Source organism: Ambystoma mexicanum, chromosome 2q (genome assembly GCF_040938575.1).
Source record: "Ambystoma mexicanum isolate Mex_15411 chromosome 2q, UKY_AmexF1_1, whole genome shotgun sequence".
Lineage (NCBI taxonomy): Eukaryota > Metazoa > Chordata > Amphibia > Caudata > Ambystomatidae > Ambystoma > Ambystoma mexicanum.
In genome coordinates this window covers 74973927-75000809 of record NC_090924.1, presented here as the reverse complement: position 1 = coordinate 75000809, position 26883 = coordinate 74973927, and the positions used below count along the sequence as shown (strand labels likewise).

General features: G+C 48.4%; 1 protein-coding gene across 2 annotated transcripts in view; it reads right to left on the bottom strand.

Moving 5' to 3' along the window:
• Positions 1 to 26883, bottom strand: part of DNAAF8 (dynein axonemal assembly factor 8) — a 1512143-nt gene that overhangs the window by 1135795 nt on the left and 349465 nt on the right. For both annotated transcript variants that reach the window (XM_069646874.1, XM_069646873.1), the window contains exons 5-6: positions 3367 to 3469; positions 2583 to 2742 (exon numbers count right to left, since the gene is read on the bottom strand). In XM_069646874.1, the coding sequence (XP_069502975.1) occupies positions 2583 to 2742; positions 3367 to 3469 (263 nt within the window). The remainder of the gene's footprint in view (positions 1 to 2582; positions 2743 to 3366; positions 3470 to 26883) is intronic.

The following is a 26883-nucleotide window of genomic DNA, read 5'->3' as shown; positions in this document are numbered from 1 at the left end:
CAGCCGCACTTGAAGAGTTCCAGCATCCGTGTGGGATTTTATACGCGAACCAAGTACACGCAGCCAGGCCAGCCGCGCTTGAAGAGTTCCAGCGTCCGCGTGAGAGTGAAAGTGGAAACGTACATGTGAACAGGAAAACAGCATGTGAATGGAACAGGAACCCGCGTGTGAGAAGACGCGCTAATGAAACCTGCTGAAGTCAGATACAGGAGATCGCGTGTGAAGGAAACACGTCAATGAAGGCCAAGGAAGCAACTGACGGGATGCGAAGACGCAGATGAAGAGTTCAACTACCAAGACGCCAAAATGTTCAATCAGAAGCAGCGAGCCATTTATCCACGCTGCTTATGAACGTTCTGCCCTAACACACATGACTATCCTGAATCACGTGAATTCAGCGACGTGAATAACGCAGACGTCGTTTTCCCGGTAGTACATCAAACAACTTCCATCTCGAATAAAACGGTCTAGCAGTTCTATGAGCATAACCCGTTCTGCGTATAGACGGAGTTCCAGATCCAGAGGTAAAATGTCCAGCATGCATGACACCAGAATATTTTTTCTGCCGACTGGGCTGCAGGTGGGGTTGGGATCTCGACCGCTCACTCTCCTGGAAGTCTCCCCAGTTTGAGTTTGTTTTGGCAGAGCCCTGTATACCACAGGTCAGTGGGTGGGCTCATCATTCCCCATGAGCAGAGAGGATACCACAGAATCACTTTTCCTACATATGGCTTGGTGATGGGACTTCTCCTGGTTCCAATGAGGGAAGGGGCTGTGGGGGCTTCTCGCCCCATTCTGCCTGCAGCTGCAAGGAAGACACAAATCCACCCTCTTCAATGTCTCTGCTCTCTGTGGAGAATAAGGAGTGTTCCTTCTGAATGTCTGGTTGCTACAGGAGTGAGAGCTGTGCTTCCTTTTGCCACTTCTGGTGTCAACTGGTTGAGGGGTGAAAATCCCCTCTGTGGGATACACAGGTCGTCCTCAGTCTTCCTGCCGTCAAATATTTAAGTAGGTCTCCTTGTTGCATTTTGTGTGTTCCCTCTGTAGAAGAGGGGGACTATGAGAGATTTTTATTTCTGAGAGGTTTTGTTAGCTGATTCCAGTTAATCTGGGCCTGGACCATACTCTTCTTCATCCCTCCTAACCGCAGGGATCTGGCCAGGGCCCATCCATGGTGTTCCTCTTCCTGAATCCACAGATCACTCTCCTGGATTTGGCCCAGATTTTCACTAAGACAAAGAGGGGAATTCTGTGAGTTGTAGTCCTGGAAGGTACGGTTTTCTAGAATGGGCAGGGAGCATCAGTCTTTGGAGATAGTGCTCTGTGCTCTATCGGACTTTCAGGATCAGAATCACACAATCATGTCAAGTGCTTGCATCGTCAACCATTCATACCATATGATACTTCCCTCCCTAAAACAGACACAGAGCCATGTGTGCAAGACATTTAGGAAAATATATCAAAATGGTTTCAAAGCAAGAAGACAACATACTGGAAAATTAAGGATGTGTATTCCTTTATCACAATGCACAAATATTTATAATGTTCAACAAGTGACTTGCTCAAAGAATGCAGCCTTTAATAAACATTCTCATTGGGAAATGTAGCAATACTTTAGATTTCCGAAATATATTCAGATCCTGATGAATCACAGGTGAGAGCGACATGGGCTTATCTTTACAAAAGAAACAACCCATTATGCACTTGCAGGAGTAGCAATAATTGAAATATAGTAAATTTGACAAACAAAAAGATCATAGAACTTGATCAAAAACACTATCAACTAAGAATATCATGGTTGCCTATTTTGCACAACAGAAACAATATCTTTCCCGACTATGCCAATTGTGATCTGTGGGAAAATAGCAACATATACGAATGATGTTCAGGACGCAAAGTGATAACTTAAAAATGTGCCTTTCCTGGAAAATCATGGTGCACTGAAGTAACCTGGATCATTATAGGAATCTGGTCATATGATCCTGAAATACAGGGGGCTGTATGCAAAAGTGCTTTCCCGCTAGAGGTATAAGCATCAACAAAAGAGAACGGTTATATGTGATCTTACCGCAAACAATTACAGAGTGGTAAATTTCACTACGGACAAAACACTGAAAAACACAGAATTTCTTTGTTTTTTTAAATTTGGGCCCCGCCCAAACCTCCTGTTATTTTAAGCTTTTAACACCACCCTAACCCCATTCCGACCCATTTTAACCCCTTGTCACACTACCCTTTATTTATTTAATTAATGTTTGCACTGTTTTTCTGTGTTATTGTCCGCTCTGAAATGTACAACTCTGTTCTGTTTGCAATAAAATGACTGGATACCAAGGGAACTATAGCTATGAGCCAATAATTTAATTTTAATGCCCACTAATAGCAGAGTATAGAACCATTTTAAAACAGTATGTGCATAGGCTAAAACTCTCACAGCCTGTGTAGTGTGCATCCGTTTATTAATGAGGCATGAACATCAATGATGTGTCTTGTGGAAGGTATTCTTTCAGCACAGGGCACATTCATAACATTTCATTTTGAGAAAAAAATATGATAGAACAAACCCATTAAGAGGCACCAACCTGTTTTTGTTAGGATCTTTTCTAGGACTGGATGGCTTGGTGGGCATGCTTTGAGTACTAGTAGTACTTCTGTGGGTGTAAGAGGTGGCCTCAGACTGCTTTGCACACAGCAGCTTCAGCTGCTCCATTACCTTTGCTTCAGATCTCAACGACCTCCCCACTGCAAACAAAAAAGTGAAGGCAAGGGGTCAATACGGATGTCTTCACATCTTTCACAAGTTATTCATGTCTTGGAGTCTGTGGTTTTGGTGTCCTCAGCCCGCCTCTTTCCTTCAAAACACAGAAAGTGAAACATAAACAAAGCCTAAAAAACCTAAAAGGTGACAGTTACATTTCAAAACTGATTAAGAGGTTTTTTATGGCTTTCCCTATACTTTTAGATATTTATCTCATTAAATGTCCACATAGACTATGCTATAACGGGATGGTAAGCAGAGAAATCAAGGTTCTCCTACGGCAGGGGTCTGCAATCTTTGGCTCTCTGGAGGTTATGGACTACCTCTCCCATTTGTGAGAACCACCATTACAATTCTAGGAGAAGCTCAGCTTCTTCCTAAAACTTAAGCACTAGCTTTTCTGATAAACGCACTGCCCAGTGAGCAAGCGACAAAGAGGTTCTCTTCCTCCAGGTTGTACAAGCACGCTCTTATTAAGCCAGACTCTGAACTATGGTGAATTTTCGGGGAATTAAGTAACTTCCTTTAGGACTGGTGAAGATTTTTGCAGTTAGCTTTAGACAAATAATACATTTTTAAGGCAATGATGCCATTTAAAAAACAAATACCAGGGCAAGGAGTGAGCGAAGTTGTCTTCTCTGTGTGCATGATGCCGTCTCCCTGTTGTTCCAAGCGCTGGAGAAGTGAGTCCAAGTCCCACTGATCTATACACTGTAATGATACAAGGATGCTATTAGAAATACAGTTCCAAATTGTAATGCAAATTAGCAACCTATATCACAGCACAGTTTAAAAATCTAAATATAATACAATTGTATTAGCCCACTGTGAAAAACCAGAGTGTGTTTCACAACCTAGTCCATGGGGATCCCATACTCAGGTGGCCAGGGAAAGGCCATCGCTTCTGGATCCCGACCCTGCGGGTGGACAAGCGAGGGAGGATCACCTGGGTAGGGGGTCCTCGGGGAGTGGGGGAGAAGCACCCAATGGCGAGACATGGTATTCCCTTTTTCCACAACCCATCTAACCCCTCTCCGTGATTATTTTATGAGAAAGTACAACGCCCATAATTCCTTTACAAAGGTACTGCACCAAGGAAGATGAGGAATGAAGTTAGAAGGATTACCTCCCATGACTTGCATTGGCCCTGTCCCTGTAATGAGGCCAGGCAGAGTCAGGCATGTAGCTCTAACAATATACACCTGCAAGTTATTAACACTCCTGGTGAAGATAAAAGGTGGTTAACAGGCACACTTTGAGCGAGGCTGGGTATGAGAAGGAATAGCTCTTACGAGGCTTATGCGAACCAGGCTGTGTAAGGTGGAAGGCCAACGGGCTGATCGACAGTTGAAAGGATCAAGAAAAAGCCAGCCAAGATTTCCACGCTTTCGGGAGGCCGTGAGCGTTCGAAAAGCAAAGGAGAGAGAGCGGAGGATAGAAACCTTCAAGTTGCCAGAAAGCGGCCTGCAACCCTCCCGGGTGAAAGGCGGAGTTGGGGAGGAGCAGAAGAGGCGTTGGTAAAGGCCTTGAGCTGCAGGAAAGAAATGAAAGAAATACAATCAACATGATCAGTGAGTTATCGAGGGAAACAAAAGTCTGGTTGATGTTAAAGGGAAAATGACTGAAAGTTGAAGGTTGCGCATGTGCTGATAAAACACAAATGAAGCGAACAATTGTTGAAAGACAAGGATACAAAGTAGCACAGTGGTCCTGCGAGATGAAGTCACACATTCGAAAGTCTCTGTGAAATGTTATGAATTTTGAAAGATATTACAAGCAGAGATCAAACTTGAATAAGTGGAAAGTGACATTTGTGAACTGTGAACTATGCCAAGAGGGCAACTGTGAAATATAAGAACTTTCGAAAAAGGCCAAGAGGGCAAGTGAAAGAGAATAAGAGCTACAAGTACAAAGAGGCTAGTGTGCCCCAAAGAAACGTATTGGTGCAACATGTACAGTGGCCACAGTCAAAGGCCATGGCTAGTGGGTCTCAACGTAAATCTAGTCTAACAAAACCCTTGCAATTCCGTGAAAGAACTGTAGTTAAAAGAGAGTTAAGGTGATCTGATCTAACATGAAAAAACATAGCAACAAAACCTTTGAAATTCAGTGAAAAAACCTTGGTTGATAGAGAGTTAAGGTGATAAGATTTAATGCAACAAATCCCTTCAAATTCAGCACTCGCATTTGAAGCAAGTCCACGTTAACTTTGCGCCCCCTGTCATGCACCGTATGAACACAATGATGACAGCACAGATGACAAATATATATATTGGATTTATGATTTAGACATTCACATTGAACAAGTAAAAGTCCTATGGACATATTACATTGCATGTACATTTGAATTTAGGAAAGCTCCCTTTGAAAATATTCCCTTCTCTAAGCACAAGAAGCAATTAAAACAAGGTCGAAAAGTGTACACATTGTTCAGCAAGTTGGACATCTATGAAAACCACTTATATACAGCGACATTTTTGCAATGCGAAAGGCAAATTAAGAAGGTTTAATTAACACAGTTGAAAAGGAGTGTGGGAGCCCATCTGCTGAGAACGGACATGGTTCAAACACCCCGTTCTATGGAATTTATTCCACTTAGGAGGGTCTACAACCCCGTTTTAGCTTACTGCACCCTTCACAGAGGAGAAATACCATTTGCATATCAGACTTTGTACCACCCACAAGGCAGTACAGCACTGAAATGCTAGGCAATTCTACTATGAACAAGAGTACCATCAGCCACCCCAGACACGTGTTTCAGCCTTGTTGGGCCTCCTCAGTGAGGTGAAGCCGAGTCTCTCTAAGGCACAGAGAGCAAGGGGTCCATGTCTAGATTACCATTGGTTACTTCGGGTTACTTGCCATGTTTCCACTCCTTTTCCCATGAAGAACAGGGAAACCCCTTTGTTAAATCTGTGAACAAACCTTGTCAATCTAATGGAATCACCTTTTTCAATTCCACTTATCTATTTATCAGAGATGAGTTACTATCAAAGCCTTTTGGAAATGCTCATCCAAATTCAATGAGTCAATCATTTACAATGGACTTCGGTTCCCAGAATTCCCGAAATACTGAGACGAAGAAGAGGAAGGATCGAGCAATGTGGAACAAGAGAGACTGTGAATCTAGTGAGTGTTCTAGTGTTTCCAGGTACACACCTGTGCCCGAAAAATTGAAGCCACACAAACCTAGGATGAGCGGCAGCTGCGGTGGAGACTGGTAAGAAAAAGTAACACCTCTCTGCACTGCGCGGAGAGACAGGAAACCAGAACTGGCGTGGTGGGGTTGAATGTCTCCCCGCTGAATGGAGAAGGAAAAGAGGAACCGAGAGGCGCTACGGGAATGCCAGGAGCAGAAAAAAACCTCCTCGGTGTTCGAAGAAGCAGTGGAAGAGCAGTCGGCTTACTGAAGACAGAGAGACAGCAGGCATGTCGGGAGAAAGCTGCAGAGGACCAGCGAGCGAAGGAAATAAGACTGAGAGAGATGCAAGCGGGAATCCTTCCCCGACCGACCGCGAGAGAGGAAACGAATGCCTACTGAAGCCGGTGAGTCCTCCAGAGAGCAACATGGAAATATCAATATCTGAAAGTTACTTGAGTAAGAGAGAGAAAATATATGGACATACTAAAAGAGAATTTAAGTTCCAGATAAACCCTTTGCAAATGTCTAAATGCACTGAGTGCCAATACGAAGAAAGAAGGCGAAAGTTAATATATCAAGAGAATATATGATCAAATACTATATACAGACAAGTTTGGGGCGGGTGAGAAACCCAGATGAGCAGAGGTCCTGGCAGGAGAGTACACCAGTCAAACAAAGAATTGGGGTAAAGGGTGCACACCCTTTTTTCGAAAAAACAGAATTAATTTCTTAATGTTCCAGCACAGACTTGGATCCTTTTTTTCTCTTGAGTACACCAGGCAATCTGAAGTGTGTGAATTAAGAATCATGGCAGGATAGTATACCAGGTAATTGCATGAGTTTCAAATAAAAGTCCTGGTGGGAGAATATTCCAAGCCGTTAAAAGAAGGATTGTAACAAATAAGCTTTATGTGCAGGTGCTGCACTTGGCCGAGAAAGGCTCAAATAATTGTTCTTGAAAGAAGCTATAAAGACAAAACAGTATTGTATGCAGATGTCATATTTTGCCAAGAAAGGATCAGAGAATTATTCTTGAAAGAAACTGTGTAGACAAACAGTGTTGTGTACAAACATTCCATTTGGCCAAGAAAGGCTCAAAGAACTATTTTTGAAAAGTCTGGAAGTTAAACGGTTGTTGTGCAAGTGTTGTACTTGGCCAGGAGAGGCCCAAAGACTGCAAAGACAAATGATTGTTGCGCAAGTGTCAAGTGTTGAACTTGGCTAACAGAGGACCCAAAGAACTATTGTATATGAAAACCTCAAGGAGTAAAGAAGAATCCAGGGAAAGGGAGCTACACTCTAAAACCAAGAACTTTCCCCATTGAAGAAACTTTTTGTTTAAATAATGTTTCCTTCCTTTATGAACACTTTTCAAAACCAATCAAGGTTAAAGACAATCCCCTTTTTTACCTTCGAGTTAAGTTTGAGGTGTGAGGGTCAGAATAGAATGCTCGACACAGGACAGTTTTGTTTTGACATTCTGACACAGAGCCTTAGTTTTTGTTTAGGTAGGCAAATCAACAGAACAGGGACAGAGAGGTCTTTTCCCAACCTCTTGTATTTTCAATAAAAGTCTTTATCCAAAAACATGTCAAACTTGTGTCAGACTCTCATTTCTGTCTCATCAAATCCCTGTGACATGTTGCCTTTGTAAAGAGTATCAACACCCACTCATCCATGGGTTAATCTTTGGACTCTTACAAGTACAAGAAGGAATAACCTTTTTGGGGAGTATAGTATGCTCTACAATCCTCTGGCAAAGTGGTGAAGACTGAAGGCTTCCAAGAGAGAGCACTGCCCCCTAACCATCCCCAGGGAACACTGCTGGTGAAATGCTGTGAACGAAGGCCTCTCTGGGGACTGCACTGGAACCAGAATCATGTTCACTAGAAGTGAAGGATCGCCTGTAGGTGCCAGTCAAGCTCCCTGGAGTGGGAGTGCAGAACAGATGCGCTCACCTTTTCCTGGAGCCCCGTGATAGGGACTCCCAGCAACCCAGAAGCACCTTGGAATCCTTTTTCAACACCTCAAAATGTCTTTGAGCCGGATCAACCATACTCTATCGACCCAGTTGTGAGCTTGACATTGTGAAGCAACTGACTTGAGCGCCAATTAGACAGCTGGAAGCCATCACCAGTCTCCACCGTTTACTCGACCTAGCAGAATGATCATTTTGCTGCCAACTTCACCACTGCCCTGAACCACTGCAAGCCACGGTCTAGCGGTCTCGTACACGATTCGACCTATAGGGAGTGTGTTAAGTCACAAGAAGGACATGGGGCCTCATTACGATGTTGGCGGTCCTGAATAAAGGTACTGGTAGCAACGTACTGGCACCCGTTCCAGACTGCCAAACTATAACTATGTTGGTAGGGGCACGGAACTCCCGGCAGGCCTGAGCTGCCGGGAGTTCAAGGCCCTACCAGGATGCGTTTCACTAAAGCACCAGCACTGTTAATAAAGGTGCCGGTGCTTCAGGTTTCCCATTCGCATGGAGTCCTACGGGACCCTGTGGGAATGGGAAATAACAGCACCGCCGCTGCCTGTGATATCACGGTAGCACCAGGATGTTACGCAGCGGTAACAGTGTTATGGGGTTGCCGGTAAGCCACTGCCTACCGGCGGTTTTTCCCGGCAACCTCATAATGAGGGCCATGGGCTCCGATTAGATATTTCACTGGAAGGTTTATTAAAGAAAAGGAATAAAGCCTGTCTTTTCCTATTCAACAAGGCGTCCCAACTAACAAAACTAGCTAAGGTGCTCGTCACTCGTCAGTGAATGTCTTGAAATCAAACTGTTCATGGTCCAACTCTAACCTATCTGACCCTACGACTAATTCTAACAACTCAAAAACAGGAGGGTTTCTCCTGAGGTGTGTTGAACAACCCTTTAGCCACTTTTCTATAATGATCTTGTGTCTCTAGTAATTACTTTTATCAGTTCATACAGTTCATCTATTATCGTTTTGGACTGTTGAGTCTTCTCTTGTTTTTTTCTAAATGAAAAGTTGAGAGGAGTTTCTACTTGTTTTCTTCTCTTGCTTCCCTATCTAATGAAGCTATTAGAGTCACTTATCTCCCCATTGAGATCTGCTTTTTTGAGACTTCTTTTTTATTTTTACCCATTTCAATCAGGCTTCTGGCCCAGAAGGGGCACTGAAAGCATCTGTAACGCTCACCTGATTCCCGCAGAGGCGCCGGTCTTGACTGGGTGAATGCCGTATCTTCAAAGGTGATGTGTAACACACGGTTGGCTCTTTGGGCTGGACCTCTGTGCACTGTATGTCTGACTCGAAGAGTAAGATGTCTGCAGATAGAAAATATGGGATTAATGAACTGGGGTTATTGGGTGCCTCTCTCCTCTTCCCTTTCTGTTCTCCTGTAGAACCCCAAAGGTTAACGCCCTCACCTTAGGTAAGTGAACGCCGAGCTCTCCATCTGCCTCGGGGCAGGGTGCCGTAACCAGTTTCTTCACTGGATAAGGGTGCAGGCCTCTTGACCTCAGAGGACTGCTGTCCGTCGTTAACTGCACGAACGGTAAGTTCTGGGCACTTCAAATGTCTTAAAAGTCTTTTGTAATGATATCTCTTGTTTTGCAGGGTTCCGGCGATGGCGGATGGCGGGCTGATGAGAGTTGAGGATCGAACCCGCGTGAGGAATAGAAGCGCCTGGAAGCACGTAAGTAAGCGCTTGTAGCCTGCTTCACGATGCGCACTAACTGTCCCTTTTATCTTGCAGGTACAAGTTCGGAGCTTTAGAGAAGCTGAAGGGTGCTGGAATACCCACTGGATTCGGCGTGGGAAGGAGTAATGGCACGTGAGTAATAAAGTTGCCCAATGTCTTTAAACGCACCTTCTTTTGTCTTTCAGATGCAGGATGCAGCGCCGAAGGCCTCCGGAGCGTGCGAAGAGCTGGTAAGCTTTTGTCTTTCAGATGCCGGAATGCAGTGCGAAGACCTCCGGAGCATGCGAAGAGTAGGTAAGCCTTTGTCTTTCAGATGCCGGAATGCAGCGCGAGGCGTTGGTGACAGCCGATGGACCAGGTAAGAGATGCGCTGCCACTGAAGACCGTAGTGCTAACCTGTTCTTTCTTTGTCTTTACAGGTGCTGCTGAAGACTGGATTCCAGGATGGTAAGCCTTTGTTCCCTTAGGTCCAGGATCAGAAGCAGAAGACACGATGAGCGTTCTGCTGCAGAGAATGCAGAATAACACTAAGCAAGATTCATCCATCGGGTGTGGTTTAAATAGCCTCCTGTAGTGCTTAGGTCCCTCCTTCCACAGCCACGCCTAGGTAAGAAAAGAGTTCCTGCTTTCCAGAAGAGTCCCAGTGTTCTGAACCTAGGGAGTGGCTCCTGCCCCACCCAATAGGAAAAGTAGTCCCAAACAGAAGAGGATCAGGGGTTCAACTGGCAGGTAAGTAAGCAGCATGGTCTGCTGCAGGTAAGTCCACCCAAGCATTATGAGCCCGGCGCTTCCAGCGCTGGGACTGGGCATCTTTATGAGCCTGGTGCCACTGGCGCCAGGACAGGGTCCAAAAGGTCCCAATTGGGACTGGCTGGCACTCGGAACCGGGGTTATGGGTCTGCTTCCAAGGGAGTCGGGCAAGTCCTGATCTTTTGGAAGCAGAGATCATGACAGCACCCCCCCCCTCAAGACCCCTCCCAAACCGGGCTTCTCCGGGGGTTTGGGCTTGTTAGGAAATGTTCGATGAAATCTTTTGATTAGACGAGGCGCGTGGACATATTCTGCAGGTTCCCAGGATCTTTCTTGGGGACCGTAGCCTTTCCAGTCAATCAGGTAAAATAGTTTTGATTTGGAGATCTTGGAATCCAGAATGCTTTTGACTTCAAACTCGAGTTCTCCATCAACTAGAATAGGTTTTGGAGATGTAGTTAGTCGGGTTTGAGGTTGCACGTGTTTTAATAGAGAGACGTAGAAGACCGGATGTATCTTCATGTGAGGGGGCAAGTCCAACTTGACCGCTACTGGATTTACTATGGTAGTGATGGAATAGGGACCAAGGTATCTTGGGTTGAATGTGCGTGGTCCTTTTAGAGGTAGATATTTGGTGGATAACCAGACTTGATCTCCTACTTGATATTGGGGGGCTTCCTTCCGATGTTGGTCTGCTCCTTTCTTGTATTGTTCTTTAGCCCTTTGAAGGTGAGAAACGGCTTCCTTAAAGGCTTGGGTGATTGTACAATGCAGGTGGTCTACTGCTGGTGTTCCAAGATCTTGGAGTGGATCCAACTCAGAGGTTCGAGGGTGACTACCGTATAAAAGAAAAAACGGGGTCTTCCCAGTACCCGAGTGGACAGAGTTATTGTAGGCATATTCGGCTATCCAAAGGACATCTTTCCAAGTTTTTTCAGTTTGTTGTAGCATGCAGCGCAAATACTGTTCCAGAGTTTGATTGGTCCTCTCGGTTTGTCCGTCGGTTTGAGGGTGGTGGCTGGTCGAAAGTCTCACATCAATTTGAGCCGACCGACAGCAACTTCGCCAAAAATGAGAAATAAATTGACTACCTCGATCCGAAATTAGAACTGAAGGAAAACCGTGCAGTCGGACGATGTTTTCGAGAAATTCTCGGGCCAGAGTTGCTGCTGTTGGTAAGCCTTTGAGTGGAATGAAATGCGCCATCTTGGAGAATAGGTCCACGATTACTAGGATCGTATTGTATCCGGAGCATGGAGGTAGATCGGTGATGAAGTCCATAGAAAGCGTATGCCAAGGGCGAGGCGGGATGTCAGTAGGGCGTAAGAGGCCGGCTGGTTTTTCCTTTTGACTCTTGTTTTGGGCGCATACTCCACAGGACATTATAAAGTCTCTGATATCTTTTTTCCAAGACGGCCACCAGAAGTAGCGCTTGATCTTTTCCGAGGTCTTGGTCATACCGGGATGTCCTTCCATTAAAGAATCGTGATAACAAGAGATTACCTTTTTCTGTAAATCTGTGCTGGGCAGGTATAACCGTTATTGGAAATATAATAGGTTGTCCTTCACCGTAAAGTCCTTTCCCTGCAGATGCCAATTCTGTATGTCTGCTGGAGTTACCAGTAGCCTGGCTTTATCCTTAACTTCCTCTATGGATTGTGTGGCGATTACACCTAGAATTCTTTGTTCGGGAATGATAGGTACAGGTTTAGGATTGATCAAATGTTCTTCCACTCCCATCCGAGAAAGGGCATCAGCTTTACCGTTTTTTGTACCAGGTCGATAGGTAATTATGAAGTCAAACTCGGCAAAGAATAGTGCCCAACGGAGTTGCCTAGAGGATTGAGCTTTTGCGGTTTTCAAATATTGCAGGTTTCGGTGATCTGTAATCACAGTAACGGTGTGTCGGGCCCCCAGAAGATAATGCCGCCAAGCCTTAAAGGCGGACTTGATAGCTAGAAGTTCCTTATCAGTAATAGTGTAATTGATTTCAGGAGGCGAGAATTTGCGGGACCAAAATGCCACGGGATGCAACTGATTGGTTACTGGGTCCTTTTGTGATAGAACTGCCCCCATGGCAAGGCTCGAAGCATCAGTTTCAACGATGTTGGGGAGTTCTGGGCGAGGATGTTTTAAGATCGGTGCAGAGATAAATCTAGTCTTCAAATTCTGGAAAGCTTGTTCCGCCTCGGTAGACCATTCAAAATGTTTGTTTTTCTTTAACAAGGCGGTGATGGGCTGGACTATTCGAGAGAATTCGGGGATAAACCTGCGGTAAAAGTTAGCGAAGCCTAACATGCTTTGAACACCTTTTACGGAGGATGGCGATGGCCATTTGAGAATTGCATCGACCTTCTTTGAATCCATACGCACTCCGCTAGGTGATCATATGAATCCCAAGAATTCAACTTCAGTCACGTTGAAAACACATTTTTCCAACTTAGCGAAAAGTTTGTGTTGACGCAATCTCTCGAGGACCATTTTCACGTGTTTCCGATGTTCAGTTTCCGATGAAGAATAAACGAGGATGTCGTCAATGTAAACAACAACACACATCTATGAGCTCTCTGAGGACATCGTTCATAAAATATTGAAAGGCGGCCGGGGCATTGCAAAGTCCGAAGGGCATGACCTGATATTCAAATAGCCCATACTTGGTGCGGAAGGCCGTCTTCCATTCATCGCCCTCTTTTACTCGTACCAAGTGGTAGGCTCCTCTAAGATCCAGCTTTGTATATATGCATGCTTTTCTGACTTGGTCCAGGAGTTCAGGGATCAAAGGTAACGGATATCTATTCTTAACGGTGATCTGGTTCAGGGCGCGATAATCTATACAAGTTCTAAGGTCCCCTTCTTTTTTTGGAACGAAGAACAAAGCTGAGGAAGCAGGGGACTTGGAAGGACGAATAAACCCATTCGCTAGGTATTGATCCAGGTATTGTCGGAGGTGAAGATTCTCAGGTTCGGTGAGGGCATAAATTCTACTACAAGGAGGAGTAGATCCAGGTATCAGGTCTATCTGGCAGTCATAAGACCTATGAGGAGGTAGAGAGTTAGCCTGATCCTTCCGGAAAACATCTTGGAATTCTAGGTATTCAGGAGGTAACTGGGGAGCCTCCGAGGAAATTGCTGCCAGTGCAACACCAGGTCGAGGGTGACAAGTAGAGACACATTCTGGAAACTGAACCGTTCTTGCTCGCCAATCGATCTGAGGATTGTGCTTCTCTAACCAAGGAATTCCTAGAATAATCTGGAACTGAGGGGCCTTGATCACATCGAACACGATCTTCTCATGGTGTCCATCTTGACTTACTAGCGTCACTTCTTGGGTGGTATGCGTTACTGGTCCGGAGGCTATCTCCGTACCATCCACCGTAGTAATGACGTCCTTTACAGCCTTTGGACAAAGAGTCAGATTCATCCTCAAAACCATTTCATGATCCACATAATTGCCGATGGCACCGCTGTCGACGTAAGCTTCAATCGCATGTAATCGATCCGGATGTTCAGGGCTAATGAGGACCATAGGTATCACGAAATGCGAGGTCACTGAACTGGTTTTAACGCTCGGCAAGAGGACCTCTATTCTTGTCGGGCGAGGTCGTTTCCCTGCTCAGAGTTTGTGACCCTGGTAACTGCAGCTCCTACTGCCTTCTTGGCTGGTTTCACCGGACAGTCTCGAAGAAAGTGCCCCGAGTTTCCGCAATAGAGGCATAATTGCAGCTGTTTTCTCCTTTCCCGCTCCTTTTGTGTTAGTGGTCCTTTCAGGCCCCCTATTTGCATGGGTTCCCCGGAGTCTACTCCTTTGGTAGGAGTTGGTGGTTTGGAAAATACTCGAGCATCAAACTTGGAACGATCGGCCTTCCTGTTCTGCAGTCTGTGGTCAATTTGAACGACTAAGTCAATATAGTCCGAACAGTCTTGCGGGGGATTCACTACTTGGGCTAACACATCTTTGAGCTCTCCACGTAGACCTCTATAAAACAGCGTAATCCTTTTGTCCTCAGGCCATCGAGTTTCCACTATCAGTCTGTTGAAAGACGCAATATAAGCCAAAAGGTCTTGATTACCCTGTCGCAATGAAAGGAGCTCATTGTCCAAGGCCTGCCCCTGTGAATGTCTTGCAAACAGTTTTTCCATACTGAGCTGAAAAGCTTGAAAATCATGGAGAACCGGATCATCTTGATTAACTAGAGGGATCGACCAGTCTGCCGCATTGCCACTAAGGTACGAAAGCACAAAAGCTACCTTAGCTTGATCAGTTGGAAAGGCTGCTGGCCGGCATAAGAAGTGCAACCGGCACTGATTAATAAATACTGCAAACCTCTTTGGGTCACCAGAAAATCGTTCGGGCGGAGCCAGAGGTACATTCCCAGGTAGGTTGATCTGCACTGGGTTCGTAGAGGATGTTGAAGGAAGATTTGCCCCTGATGCGGGTAACGGAGTTTGTCCGGCTTGTGACTGTAGCAATTGTCTAGCGAGATCGTCTGTTCGCTCCTTGGAAATAATCAGTTCCCTTCTTAGAGCATTCGTTTCCTGACGGGCTGCATGCACTTCTGCTCTTAGTTCCCCAAGTAACTGGACTAGCTGGTCGGTATCCGAGGTTTCCATAGCGCCTGGGTGGGAGTTTTGCGGTAGGCTTTGTGTTCTGTAACGCTCACCTGATTCCCGCAGAGGCGCTGGTCTTGACTGGGTGAATGCCGTATCTTCAAAGGTGATGTGTAACACACGGTTGGCTCTTTGGGCTGGACCTCTGTGCACTGTATGTCTGACTCGAAGAGTAAGATGTCTGCAGATAGAAAATATGGGATTAATGAACTGGGGTTATTGGGTGCCTCTCTCCTCTTCCCTTTCTCTTCTCCTGTAGAACCCCAAAGGTTAACGCCCTCACCTTAGGTAAGTGAACGCCGAGCTCTCCATCTGCCTCGGGGCAGGGTGCCGTAACCAGTTTCTTCACTGGATAAGGGTGCAGGCCTCTTGACCTCAGAGGACTGCTGTCCGTCGTTAACTGCACGAACGGTAAGTTCTGGGCACTTCAAATGTCTTTTGTAATGATATCTCTTGTTTTGCAGGGTTCCGGCGATGGCGGGCTGATGAGAGTTGAGGATCGAACCCGCGTGAGGAATAGAAGCGCCTGGAAGCACGTAAGTAAGCGCTTGTAGCCTGCTTCACGATGCGCACTAACTGTCCCTTTTATCTTGCAGGTACAAGTTCGGAGCTTTAGAGAAGCTGAAGGGTGCTGGAATACCCACTGGATTCGGCGTGGGAAGGAGTAATGGCACGTGAGTAATAAAGTTGCCCAATGTCTTTAAACGCACCTTCTTTTGTCTTTCAGATGCGGGATGCAGCGCCGAAGGCCTCCGGAGCGTGCAAAGAGCTGGTAAGCTTTTGTCTTTCAGATGCCGGAATGCAGTGCGAAGACCTCCGGAGAATGCGAAGAGTAGGTAAGCCTTTGTCTTTCAGATGCCGGAATGCAGTGCGAAGACCTCCGGAGCATGCGAAGAGTAGGTAAGCCTTTGTCTTTCAGATGCCGGAATGCAGCGCGAGGCGTTGGTGACAGCCGATGGACCAGGTAAGAGATGCGCTGCCACTGAAGACCGTAGTGCTAACCTGTTCTTTCTTTGTCTTTACAGGTGCTGCTGAAGACTGGATTCCAGGATGGTAAGCCTTTGTTCCCTTAGGCTCAGAAGCAGAAGACACGATGAGCGTTCTGCTGCAGAGAATGCAGAATAACACTAAGCAAGATTCATCCATCGGGTGTGGTTTAAATAGCCTCCTGTAGTGCTTAGGTCCCTCCTTCCACAGCCACGCCTAGGTAAGAAAAGAGTTCCTGCTTTCCAGAAGAGTTCCAGTGTTCTGAACCTAGGGAGTGGCTCCTGCCCCACCCAACAGGAAAAGTAGTCCCAAACAGAAGAGGATCAGGGGTTCAACTGGCAGGTAAGTAAGCAGCATGGTCTGCTGCAGGTAAGTCCACCCAAGCATTATGAGCCCGGCGCTTCCAGCGCTGGGACTGGGCATCTTTATGAGCCTGGTGCCACTGGCGCCAGGACAGGGTCCAAAAGGTCCCAATTGGGACTGGCTGGCACTCAGAACCGGGGTTATGGGTCTGCTTCCAAGGGAGTCGGGCAAGTCCTGATCTTTTGGAAGCAGAGATCATGACAGCATCCTTGTCTCAGTCAAGGATGACTTCACTCAGCTTGTTGACAATGGTGGTGTTGGGTTTCTGATACTATTGGACTTGTCTATGACATTCAATATGGTTGACAATACCATTCTGTTTAATCAGCTGTCGCAGGCTAGTCTTTCTGGTCAAGTTTTGGCCTGGTCTAAATCCTATTTGTATGATCGAGCACAATCTCTTTCATTACCACATTTTCGCTCTCCACCTGTATCCTTTTGTGGGGTCCCCCAGGGCTCTGCTTTGTCTCCTATTCGTTTTAACATGTACATTCAACCACTTGTTAAGCTCATACACTCCCACGGACTGCGTTACTACTCCTATGCTGATGATACCCAAATCATGGTCTGGCTGAATTTGGTTCAGCTGGACACAGCTAACCAGCTTAGAGGTTGCTTGGAGGATGTGGGTTGTTGGATAGGGGACAACTGGCTGAAACTGAATGGAGACAAGACTGAGCTCTTGGTGGCGGCCCCCCTCTCCTACTTCACTATGGACACTGTACATTTGGCCCCTTTCATTGGGTCCGCTTCCTTCGCCAGTGGCTACGGTTCGTGATCTGGGAGTCACTGTGTCAGCTTCTCTTTCTAATGAAGCTCAGGTATCTGCAATCTGACAAGCAGGGTACAATAAGCTTAACATTTTATGGAAAGGTCTGTTCCGTCTTCATCACAATTTCATGATATGCTGGTAGCTTCATTGACAATGAGTATGGTAGGCTATTGTAACTTTATATATCTTGCGCAACCCTTATATCTGACACATCGGTTACAGATGCTTCACAACTCTTCTGCCAGATTAGCCACTGGTACACCTTGCAGAGCACACATTACCCCAGTATTGCATTGCCTTCATTGGCTGCTTATCCATAAGCAGATTCAGTTTGAATCTTTATGTTTAGTTCATCAGGCCTTTTAGAAGAGGGCAGCTGAATACATACAGCACAAATGTTGTCCACGTGTTTCTGGATGTGATCTTTATTCTATGGAATCTTTGAGCATTCAAACTCCCCATTTTAGTGGTCGAGCCTTTTCGGTGTCAGCCACCAAGTTGGGGAATACTTTACCTCTTCAATTCCGGGCTACTGAGAACCTTGTTATCTATCACAAGCTGTTGAAATCTTTCTTGTTCAATTAGTTTTGCTGCAACCATGTCCTGCTGGATTCTTTTAAAGCACCAAAATGCACATGGGTGTACGCATGCACTCTACAAATGTTTAACATTATATAGAAGGGTGGATCCTTTTCTCTTCCCTTTAGTAAACATAACACAGAACTATAATTTCCTTCTCTGCTATTCCCTACGTTCCTGAATAGTTCATAGTCTTTGATTTCATTCTGCCCTTTATTTGGATATGGTTTTCCCAATTCCAGCTTGCTATCAGGTTTCCTGCTTTATCTAAACTGGGTAATTCCCAGAACATTTCTCTTTCTGTTCTTTTTGTACTAGCTGTACAATACTTCCTTCTGGACTAAGATGAGTATGAGCAGTCTGTAAGGCACTCATTGGAAAACAGTAAAGAAAGACAAGTGATCACATTTCAAGGGTGTTTATTAAACTGTATAAATGGGTGAGAAAAACGCCTAATCTAAATTTAAATCTAAGATGGGAGCAAGCTACGACCATCAAATAATAATAAGGCAAGGGCGTGGCCAAGGTGGCAGGCTGAGTGAACGTGGAATAGTGGAGCTCCGTTCCAGCCCGAGGAAACAAGAGTGAACCCGACATCAGGCATGCATGTAAGGAGCAGAAAAGAGTGAGCACGTACAGAGGAGACCACGCAGAGTGGGGGAGAAGCATTCCGACCTCTAACGGAGATAACGGAGAGAGGAGCAGTGAGGGACGGACTAGAAAGTTGCGGCGGCGTGAAGGCCCTGAGGTGAAAATGGCAGTGGGCTCTCACTAGAACTGGAGAAGTGATGCGGACCCAGGCGAGAAGGCACCCAGCGCTGGGAGGTCCCGCCGGCTGGAAGGGGAGGCAGTCCCATAAGGAGAAGAGAAGGGCTGATCCGTGAAAGGCTCTAGTGATGCTGTGAACAGAGGGATGGTGAGCCGATGTTTGAGGAGCCGAGCGAGTTGGGAGAACTATAGAGAGGGAGCACAGCAGCAGTTATCAGCCCAGCAGCACCAGAGGAGGCCAACAGCTACGGAGGAGCGGCCCAACGAGTGAGAAGGAAGCAGGGAGATGAAGAAGGGCGCCGGGGCCGGTCCGTGAGGCAGTCAGGAGGGGAGGAGCTGATCAGAACGGAGGAGCTGGGGACAATTCAAGGAACCAAATGCTGCTAGAGAGGAGGGACGGCATGGCTGGCGTAGTGAAGGGGAAGGCAGCCGGACAGGGGAGGACTCACCCACCTGTGCTGCGCCGACCCAGAAGGTGAGGAGACAAGGAACGGTGACCGGAGAGAATAGAAGCCGCGAGGAGGGTCGGAGAGACCCGGGAAGAGCCGCAGGTGATCTGGTGCGTAGGAGCCCTGGCCAGAAAGTGTGCAAGACTACAAGAGGGAGCGTGGGCTTACAACCTGTCCCACAAAAACACGGAGAGAGAAGAGGGTAGAGGAGAGCTTGGACATGGCTGCTACAGTGGGAAAGAGGTCCCCCGGATATATATCCAAAGAAACCCAGGGAAGCTAGAGATAGCACGGAAAGTCAAGGGAAGCATAGTGGAGCACAACACACCCATGAGGCCAGCAAACAGCGTGACTCCCAGAAGGCTCAGGGGAGTCTGGAAGTGAGGTGAGGTGCGGACTGTCTCAACAACTCGTCACCAACATGGCCCAGCCCAGGAAAACCCAAGAGAAATAGAGGCACCAGGGGTCAGTAAGACCATGCACAGAGTGGGTGAAGGACCCTCATAAACTTAAGTGAAGAATAAAAGGGGAAGCAAAGCGGCCTTAGGCCCACACCACAAGCAACGGGTGCAAACAATGCGGAGGCCTGGGTGCACCAGGAGAGCAGCTCCGGAGCAGACATAAAGGAGACCTCGCTGAAGAGGAGGGACAGTGGGAACGACCGAGGGGATCCCCCAAGAGCAGGCAAAAGAGCTGGGCAGGGGAGAGCAGAAGGGGGAAGGCAAGTAAGCTGAAAAAGAGTAAAGAAGAGAAACAGAACACTGGGGTGACAGCAGATAGGGGCGCCTCCAGGAATGGAATAAAGGAAAGTCGCAAAATCCGCTCCTCTCTCACCTTCCACGCTTCCAAACTCCTAATCTCCTCCCTTATTTTTTACCCGCACCTTCTACTGCTCCTATCTTCTCTTTGGACGCTCTGTCTCTCACCTGACTCCCCTAAAATCCATCTACCACTCCTCTATCCGTACTCTATGTCTTCTTGGCCCTCAAGACTCTCTCTTCCTCACTCTCATAACTCGGATGGCTTCCCTTCCTCTCACAATTGAAATTTCAATTCCTCTGTCTTATCTACAAATCTCTCCATGACCTCGCCCCCCTATCTTTCTTTCCTCTTCTCATTTTACTCTCCCTCCCGCTCTCTCCGCTCAGCTGATCTCTACCTTCTCACAGTACCCCCCAGCGCCTTGTGCCTCCTCACGCTTCCGCTCCTTCCAACTCTTGGCCCCCCTCCATTGGATCTCCCTACCTCTCTCTATCTGCTCCACCCCCACCTACTCATCCTTCCGCTCATCCCTGAAAGCCCTTCTTCTCCACTCCCCCCTGACACTCCTTCGCTACCTCTCTCCCGCCTCAAACCCCTTGCCCTCCCTTCCCTTCCCCATCCAGCCCCTTGTGCCTCCTCACGCTTCCGCTCCTTCCAACTCTTGGCTCCCTCCATTGGAACTCCCTATCTCTCTCTATCCTCTCCACCGCCACCTACTCATCCTTCCGCTCCTCCCTGAAAGCCCTTCTTCTCCACTTCCCCCTGACTCTCCTTCCCTACCTCTCCCCCCACAATCCCCCTGCCCCCTCATTCCCTTTCCCTCCCTCCTCCCCCCTCCTCCCGCTGACTCAAATTAGATACTGAAACCACCAGGGGGAGTAGGCAGTCACCCGGGGGTTCCCCCTCCCCTCCCTCCTCCCCTTCCTCCCACTCCTCCTGACCTCGAATCTGACTTTGAAACCCCCTTGACCTACCTCCTCTCCCCTCCCCCCCGCCCCGCCTCTTCCCCTCCTTTTGAGTAAATTGTTCAGCATACTGTACCACTGGTTTGTTTCATGTTTTAAAAAATGCTTCTTTCATTATTGTACTTTGTTGTTATACTGTAAAGCGCTTTGGAGTAAAGCGCTATATAAACTCAATAAACATAAACCTAAACGGGGGGCGTGGCTTGATGGCTCTGTGAGAGGACGCTCCTTGGAGGAGCTCCCGATGATCCGATTTTGATCCTGGGAAGAAGTGATGGTTTACGGCGGACTTGCGAGTCCACGGTGCATCCAAGGGTGCATGAAAGTGGGGGGCACATGGTGAGTGCCCTCCCCACCAGCGAGACGGCATATCCACAGAACTGGACTTCGAAGAAGGTGGCGGTCGCGCAGTGGAAGGGCAGCACCCAAGATGGCCTCGTGGACAAAGGGCCATAAATGGTCCGTGGAGCTGAGGAAGACAGAGCCGGCCGGAGCGGGGCGAACCCAACTAGAGGGACGAGTCGCATGCGTCTCTGGCTGGTGGCAAGAACATAAGTGCCCCGCAAGGCGCTCCGCAGCGCCGGAGACACAGCTGGGCGCGTGTGCCCAACCGATGCAGCAGGATGTCTTCTAAGGTGGTGCAACCCCGGATCAAGCAGCCCACGATGGAGGCCTACGCCAGGTCGCCCCTGGGCGCGGAAGGGGGCAAGAGCAAAGAGGCCCCTGCGGCGGCGACAGACCCACCGGGTACTATCCAGGAGGTGCTGGCAGCAATTGCCGACTTGAAGGTGGCTTGGGAAACGAAGTTGGGCCTGGCCATGAAAGAGCTGCAGGAGGGCCTAGACCTTAAGATCGGAGCGGTCCAAGAAGAGGTGAACCTGTTGCGACAGGACGTGCAAACTATCGCGGAGCGCACTGGGGAACTGGAGAAAGAGTTGGCCCCGACCACGGAGGCGTGCAATGCACATGCTAAGGAGCTTCATGCCCTCGTGCAACGAGTGGGCAATCTGGAGGACAGAGCAGGCAGAGGGGCGCGCCAGGCGCAACAACATTCGCATAGTGGGTGTTCCGAAAGGAATGGAAGGACCGAACCCCACGGAATACGTTGAAACCATGCTCTTGCAGGAGATTACAGGCGGGGAGCTGACCCAGGGGTTCGCGGTTGAAAGGGCGCATAGGGCCCTGACCAGGAGACCGGCCCCAGGAGACCCCCAGCGGCCGTTGATCGCGAAAATCTTGAACTATCGTGACAGCGAAAAGATTATCGAATTTTTCCAGAAAGGAGGTACGATAGAAAGGGGGTCAGCGAAAATAACGGCGTATCCGGACTATACGCTGCTTGTACAGCAGAGTCGAATGAACTTTGGATCGGTGAAAAGGAGGCTCAGAGAAGCAGGCCATCGCTACATGTTGCTCTACCCCGCTAGGTTAAAGGTGTTTTATAAGAACAGATCCCTCTTCTTTGAGACGCCGACCGAAGCGATGGAGTGGCTGGATATGCAGGGTCGACCTCAGGAACCGGATGCCCATGCAAAAGCGGCTGGAGATAAGTAGCACGTTGCTGAGGCACCCGTGAGGCCATAGTTATGACATTGGGACTAGAATATAGTACGATATTGTGCTAGTGGGGAGGAAGTCATGGTATCTGCCGGCGGGTCCCGTTGAATGCACTTCTCCTAAATGGATGACTGGGAGCTCCTGGGAAGCACCCTCTGAACCCAATAGCAGTACACTTAGTTAGGTCACTGTTGGATAGGTGACGCCCCGCGGGGTCCTTGTCCTCGGATACGAGACAGGTCCAGACGTGGGTAGGCCTGAGATCCAGGGATGGAGCTGGGCTATTGTTGGGGGTTGGCAGGGAGGGGGGGGAGTTGTGTGCAGTGGTGTGAAGTTGGTGGGGGGGGGGTATTGTTTGTGAATAGAAGGGAGAGAGCCAGAAAACGAACTAGCACGGGGAGCATTATCGGAAGGGGTGGGATGGGGATAGTCCGACCAGATGGCATCGGGTAATCTCAGAATTTTGACCTGGAATGTACGGGGCCTCAACAGCTACCTGAAACGTAATAAAGTGATGCTGTACTTAAAGAGGATGCGTGTAGACATAGCCCTGCTGCAGGAGACTCACCTTACTAGGGAAAGGCTGGAGGTGGTCAGGAGAAAATGGAAGGGCAATGTTGTGGGTGCGGCGTACTCGGCGTACGCTAGAGGGGTTATTACTTGGGTGGCGCCTCATGTGCCGTTTCGGGTGCTTGACTCTACGGTGGACCCGGAGGGTAGAATGGTGGTGGTAACGGGTCTCCTGGAAAACAGGGAAGTGCATATCATAAATTTGTACGCCCCCAATAACGACACAGCGGCTTACTTTAGGACCCTCTACAGTAAACCTGGCCTCCTGGCAGGGGGTACGGTAGTGTGGGGGAGGGGGGACTTTAACTGTACTGTGAATCCCAGAATGGATAGGTCCAAGAACAGGGTAGGGAAAACTGCACCGGCGGCCAAAGCGCTGGGTACCTTAATGAAAGACCTAGGCCTAGAGGATGCGTGGAGAAGGCTGCATCCCAAGGATAGGCAGTATTCACACTTCGCAGCGCCACATGATTTGCACACAAGGCTAAATTACTTGTTTGTAACAGCCGAGATAGTGAGAGACATAGAGGGAGCGGAATAAAAGGCCAGAGTACTATCTGACCACTCGCCCTTGGTGGTAGACTGGAGACACCAGCCCCCAAGACCGCGGATCCCTACATGGAGACTCAGGACCGAGGCTCTGCAAGACGAGGGGTTCCGGGAGGGTCTGAGGGATGCCATCGAAGAATACTTTGATATAAATACGGGAAGCGTAAGCTCTGTGGGCACACTGTGGGAAGCGTTTAAGGTGGTGGTGCGTGGGGTAGCCATTTCCAAAGCTAAGGGGCTACAGGGGGGTATCGAAAGGGAACTCCAAGAAGCGGAAAGGGAGCTAGAGGATCTCACACGTTGTGAGAACACCGCTCATGATAACAGAACCAAAGTAAAGGAGCTACAGTTGTCCTGCAGTGCACTCTGGGATAGGCTATGCAGACTCAATTACAGGAAATATACGGAGAAGATACAGACAGGGGGCGACAAGCCGGGCAGACTGCTGGCCTGGCTGTATAAGAGTGAGACCCCCCGCTCGGTGATCAGTGAGATTAAGGATGAGAGAGGTTGCATCTGCAACACCCAGGAAGGGGTAAATGAGGAGTTCCTTAAGTTTTACAGACACTTGTATGAGGACACGGGGGAGGATATGTGTCAAGACATACTGGACACATTGGAGGACATAGAGCTGCCCACCCTGGATGACCTAGAACGCGCGGAGTTAGACGCACCTGTCACCTCGGATGAGCTGGAGGTGGTGATTCAGAATCTGCCCACTTGCAAGGCGCCTGGTTCGGATGGGCTGCCTAGTGAGTTCTACAAAACATACAAGCAAGAGCTGCTTCAGCCACTGCTTGCCACTTTCAACGAGGCCTATGAGCAGGGGGAACTCCCATTGTCCCTCCGCAAGGCTGTGATCATCCCACTGTTGAAACCAGGCAAGCCGGCTGTGGAGTGCGGGTCTTACAGACCGTTGTCCATGCTTAACCAGGACAGCAAAATACTTACGGCAGTGCTGGCTAATAGACTGAAGAAGGTGATTGGGAAACTGATACACCCAGATCAGACGGGATATGTTCCAGGCAGGAACATCACCGATAACCACAGGAGGCTACACCATATAATTGACCAAACTGAGGAGGACACGGGCGAGTTGGCCATAGTGTCGTTAGACGCGGTCAAGGCCTTCGACTCGGTACGATGGCCCTGGCTGAAAGCGGTCCTGAAGGGGTACGGAATGGGACCTGGATACCTCAGATGGGTCCAGTTGTTTTACAGCACCCCGATGGCGAGAGTCAAAACAGGGTCCACAGTCTCAGATACCTGGCAACTTTGCAGGGGGACCAGACAGGGATGCCCCTGGTCACCCATGCTATATATACTGGCATTAGAGCCGCTGGCAATATGCCTGCGACAACAATATGGGGAGGTGGGCATAAGCACTGTCAGTGGAGGGCACCTGATATCACTATATGTGGATGATATGCTCCTTTATTTGCGTTATCCAGAAGAAAATCTGCAGTATGTGCTGGAGGTAATAGAACGGTACGCCACCCTTTCGGGCATATCGGTGAACCCTAGAAAGTCTAGTCTGTTTCCTTTGGGCAGATACAGGAATGTCCCGGTACAGAGGCTGCCTGTTCTGCCAATACCATGGCAGCCTGTGACATTTAGGTATTTGGGAATAAATATTTACCACAGGGTCGAGGCAGAACACAAGCATAACACGGAAAAAGCGATAGAGGGGATCAAGAACAGCATGGTATTTTGGTCTAGATTGCCCCTGACCATGATGGGGAGGGCGGCCTTGCTCAAGATGGTGGTCCTGCCAAGACTCTTGCACTTTTTCGTGAATGTCCCGTTTTTGATACCTAGGAGCCTATTCGCGAAACTTCACAGCGTGTGTAGGGGTTTCGTGTGGGGCAGCTCTAGGAATAGGGTTGCTCTGTGGAAGCTCCAGAACCCATGTGACAAGGGGGGGATAGGCCTGCCTAATTTTGAACTCTATTACCTGGCGGGGCAGCTGCAGTATGTGGCCAGGTGGCTTTCGGCTGAAGACTCGGAATTTAGGCTTCTGCGTGGAGACTCAGCCCCATACTTTCTGATGGAAGTGGTGTGGTTGCGCAGAGACAAACTGGTGGGCAGGGGGCGGCTACTGAGGCTGGGCTGGGAGATCTGGCACAGCACATGGAAGATTGGAAGGGGTTCGGAGCCGTACTCCCAGCAGGCCCCTTTGGCGGCGCTGTGCAGGAGCGACTCAACTACTTGAATCGGTCCGTAGATACTGGGAACAGGTGGGCCTGGCCACCCTCGGGGACATATGGCAGGAAGGGGAGGCATTGGACTTTCAGAGGTTGCAGGAAGAGACGGGGGTGCATGGTGGCCAATATATAACCTACACTAGGCTTGTGAAAAAGACTAGAGAAAGATGGCCCGAGACAGTGCTAGCGGAAGACCCTGATGCCTCCCTGGAAACTATGTATGATGTATCGGAGGGCGGGCACGAAATATCGAGGATATACGAGCTCCTGCGAGTAAGGGCAGGGAAGGAGTTGCTTCAATTGAGACAAGATTGGGAAGAAGAGGTGGGACGACCCATGACAGACGGGCAATGGGAATGGGCCCAGAGGTACCATAAAAAGGTGTCCCGGAACGCGAGATTCCAACTTCAATTGTACGTTACCAACAGGGCTTATTTGACTCCCGGGAAGATTGCAAAGTTTGGGGGACCAGCTACGCAGCAATGCCCCAGGTGTGGGGAGGTGAATGCGGGACTGCTACACATGTTTTGGACTTGCCCGGAAGTGCACAGATTTTGGGACGAGGTTAAGACGAAACTGGCTGGTGGGGGGGTGGTGCTGGATGTGGAATCGGCCTGCTCATGCATGCTTGGGTTTTTTCCTAGACCCCGACATTCAAAACACATAAGCAAGATGAAAGACCTGGCTTGTGTTTTGGCCAAGCGCAGGATTGCCATGGGCTGGAAGGCGGCCCACAGACCTAGGGTGGAGCTATGGTGGGCGGACCTCTTGAGGTGGGCGGAAGCTGAATCTGTAGTCTGGTTTGAAGCGGTCACTAGGGGGGGCGAGGAGGAAGCAGGGCCCTTGCTGGCCTGGCGGCAATTGGTGGCCTCTATGGCAAACCCTCATCAGGGTAACAACGGAACAGAGGACCCGGATGATGACTACCTAAGTACTGTGCTACCCGATGATGCTCCTGTAAATGACATGTGAGAACCGGCTCTAGTTCAAGGGGGGTGGGGGGAGTTGGGGAGTTCTAATGAAAATGTGTTGGTCTAATGATGCTTTCTGTGTATTGAAACAGTTGTAGTGTGTTTGTTTGACTTCAAAATAAAATAAAAATATTTATATTAAAAAAAAATCATAAACCTAAACTACTCGCCAAGGTACTCACTGAGGTATACAATTATTTTCGGGAGACGGGGGAGATAACCAAATCTATGAACATGGCACATATCACTCTCATCCTGATGCCGGGGAAGGACCCACACCTGTGCTCATCGTACCGCCCTATAGCGCTTATCAACATGGATGCTAAATTGTACACGAGGGTACTGGCGGCAAGGTTAGAAGGGATACTACCGGATCTGGGGAACCAGGACCAATCAGGGTATATTAAAGGACAGAGTACATTTGATAACATAAGAAGGGTGCTGC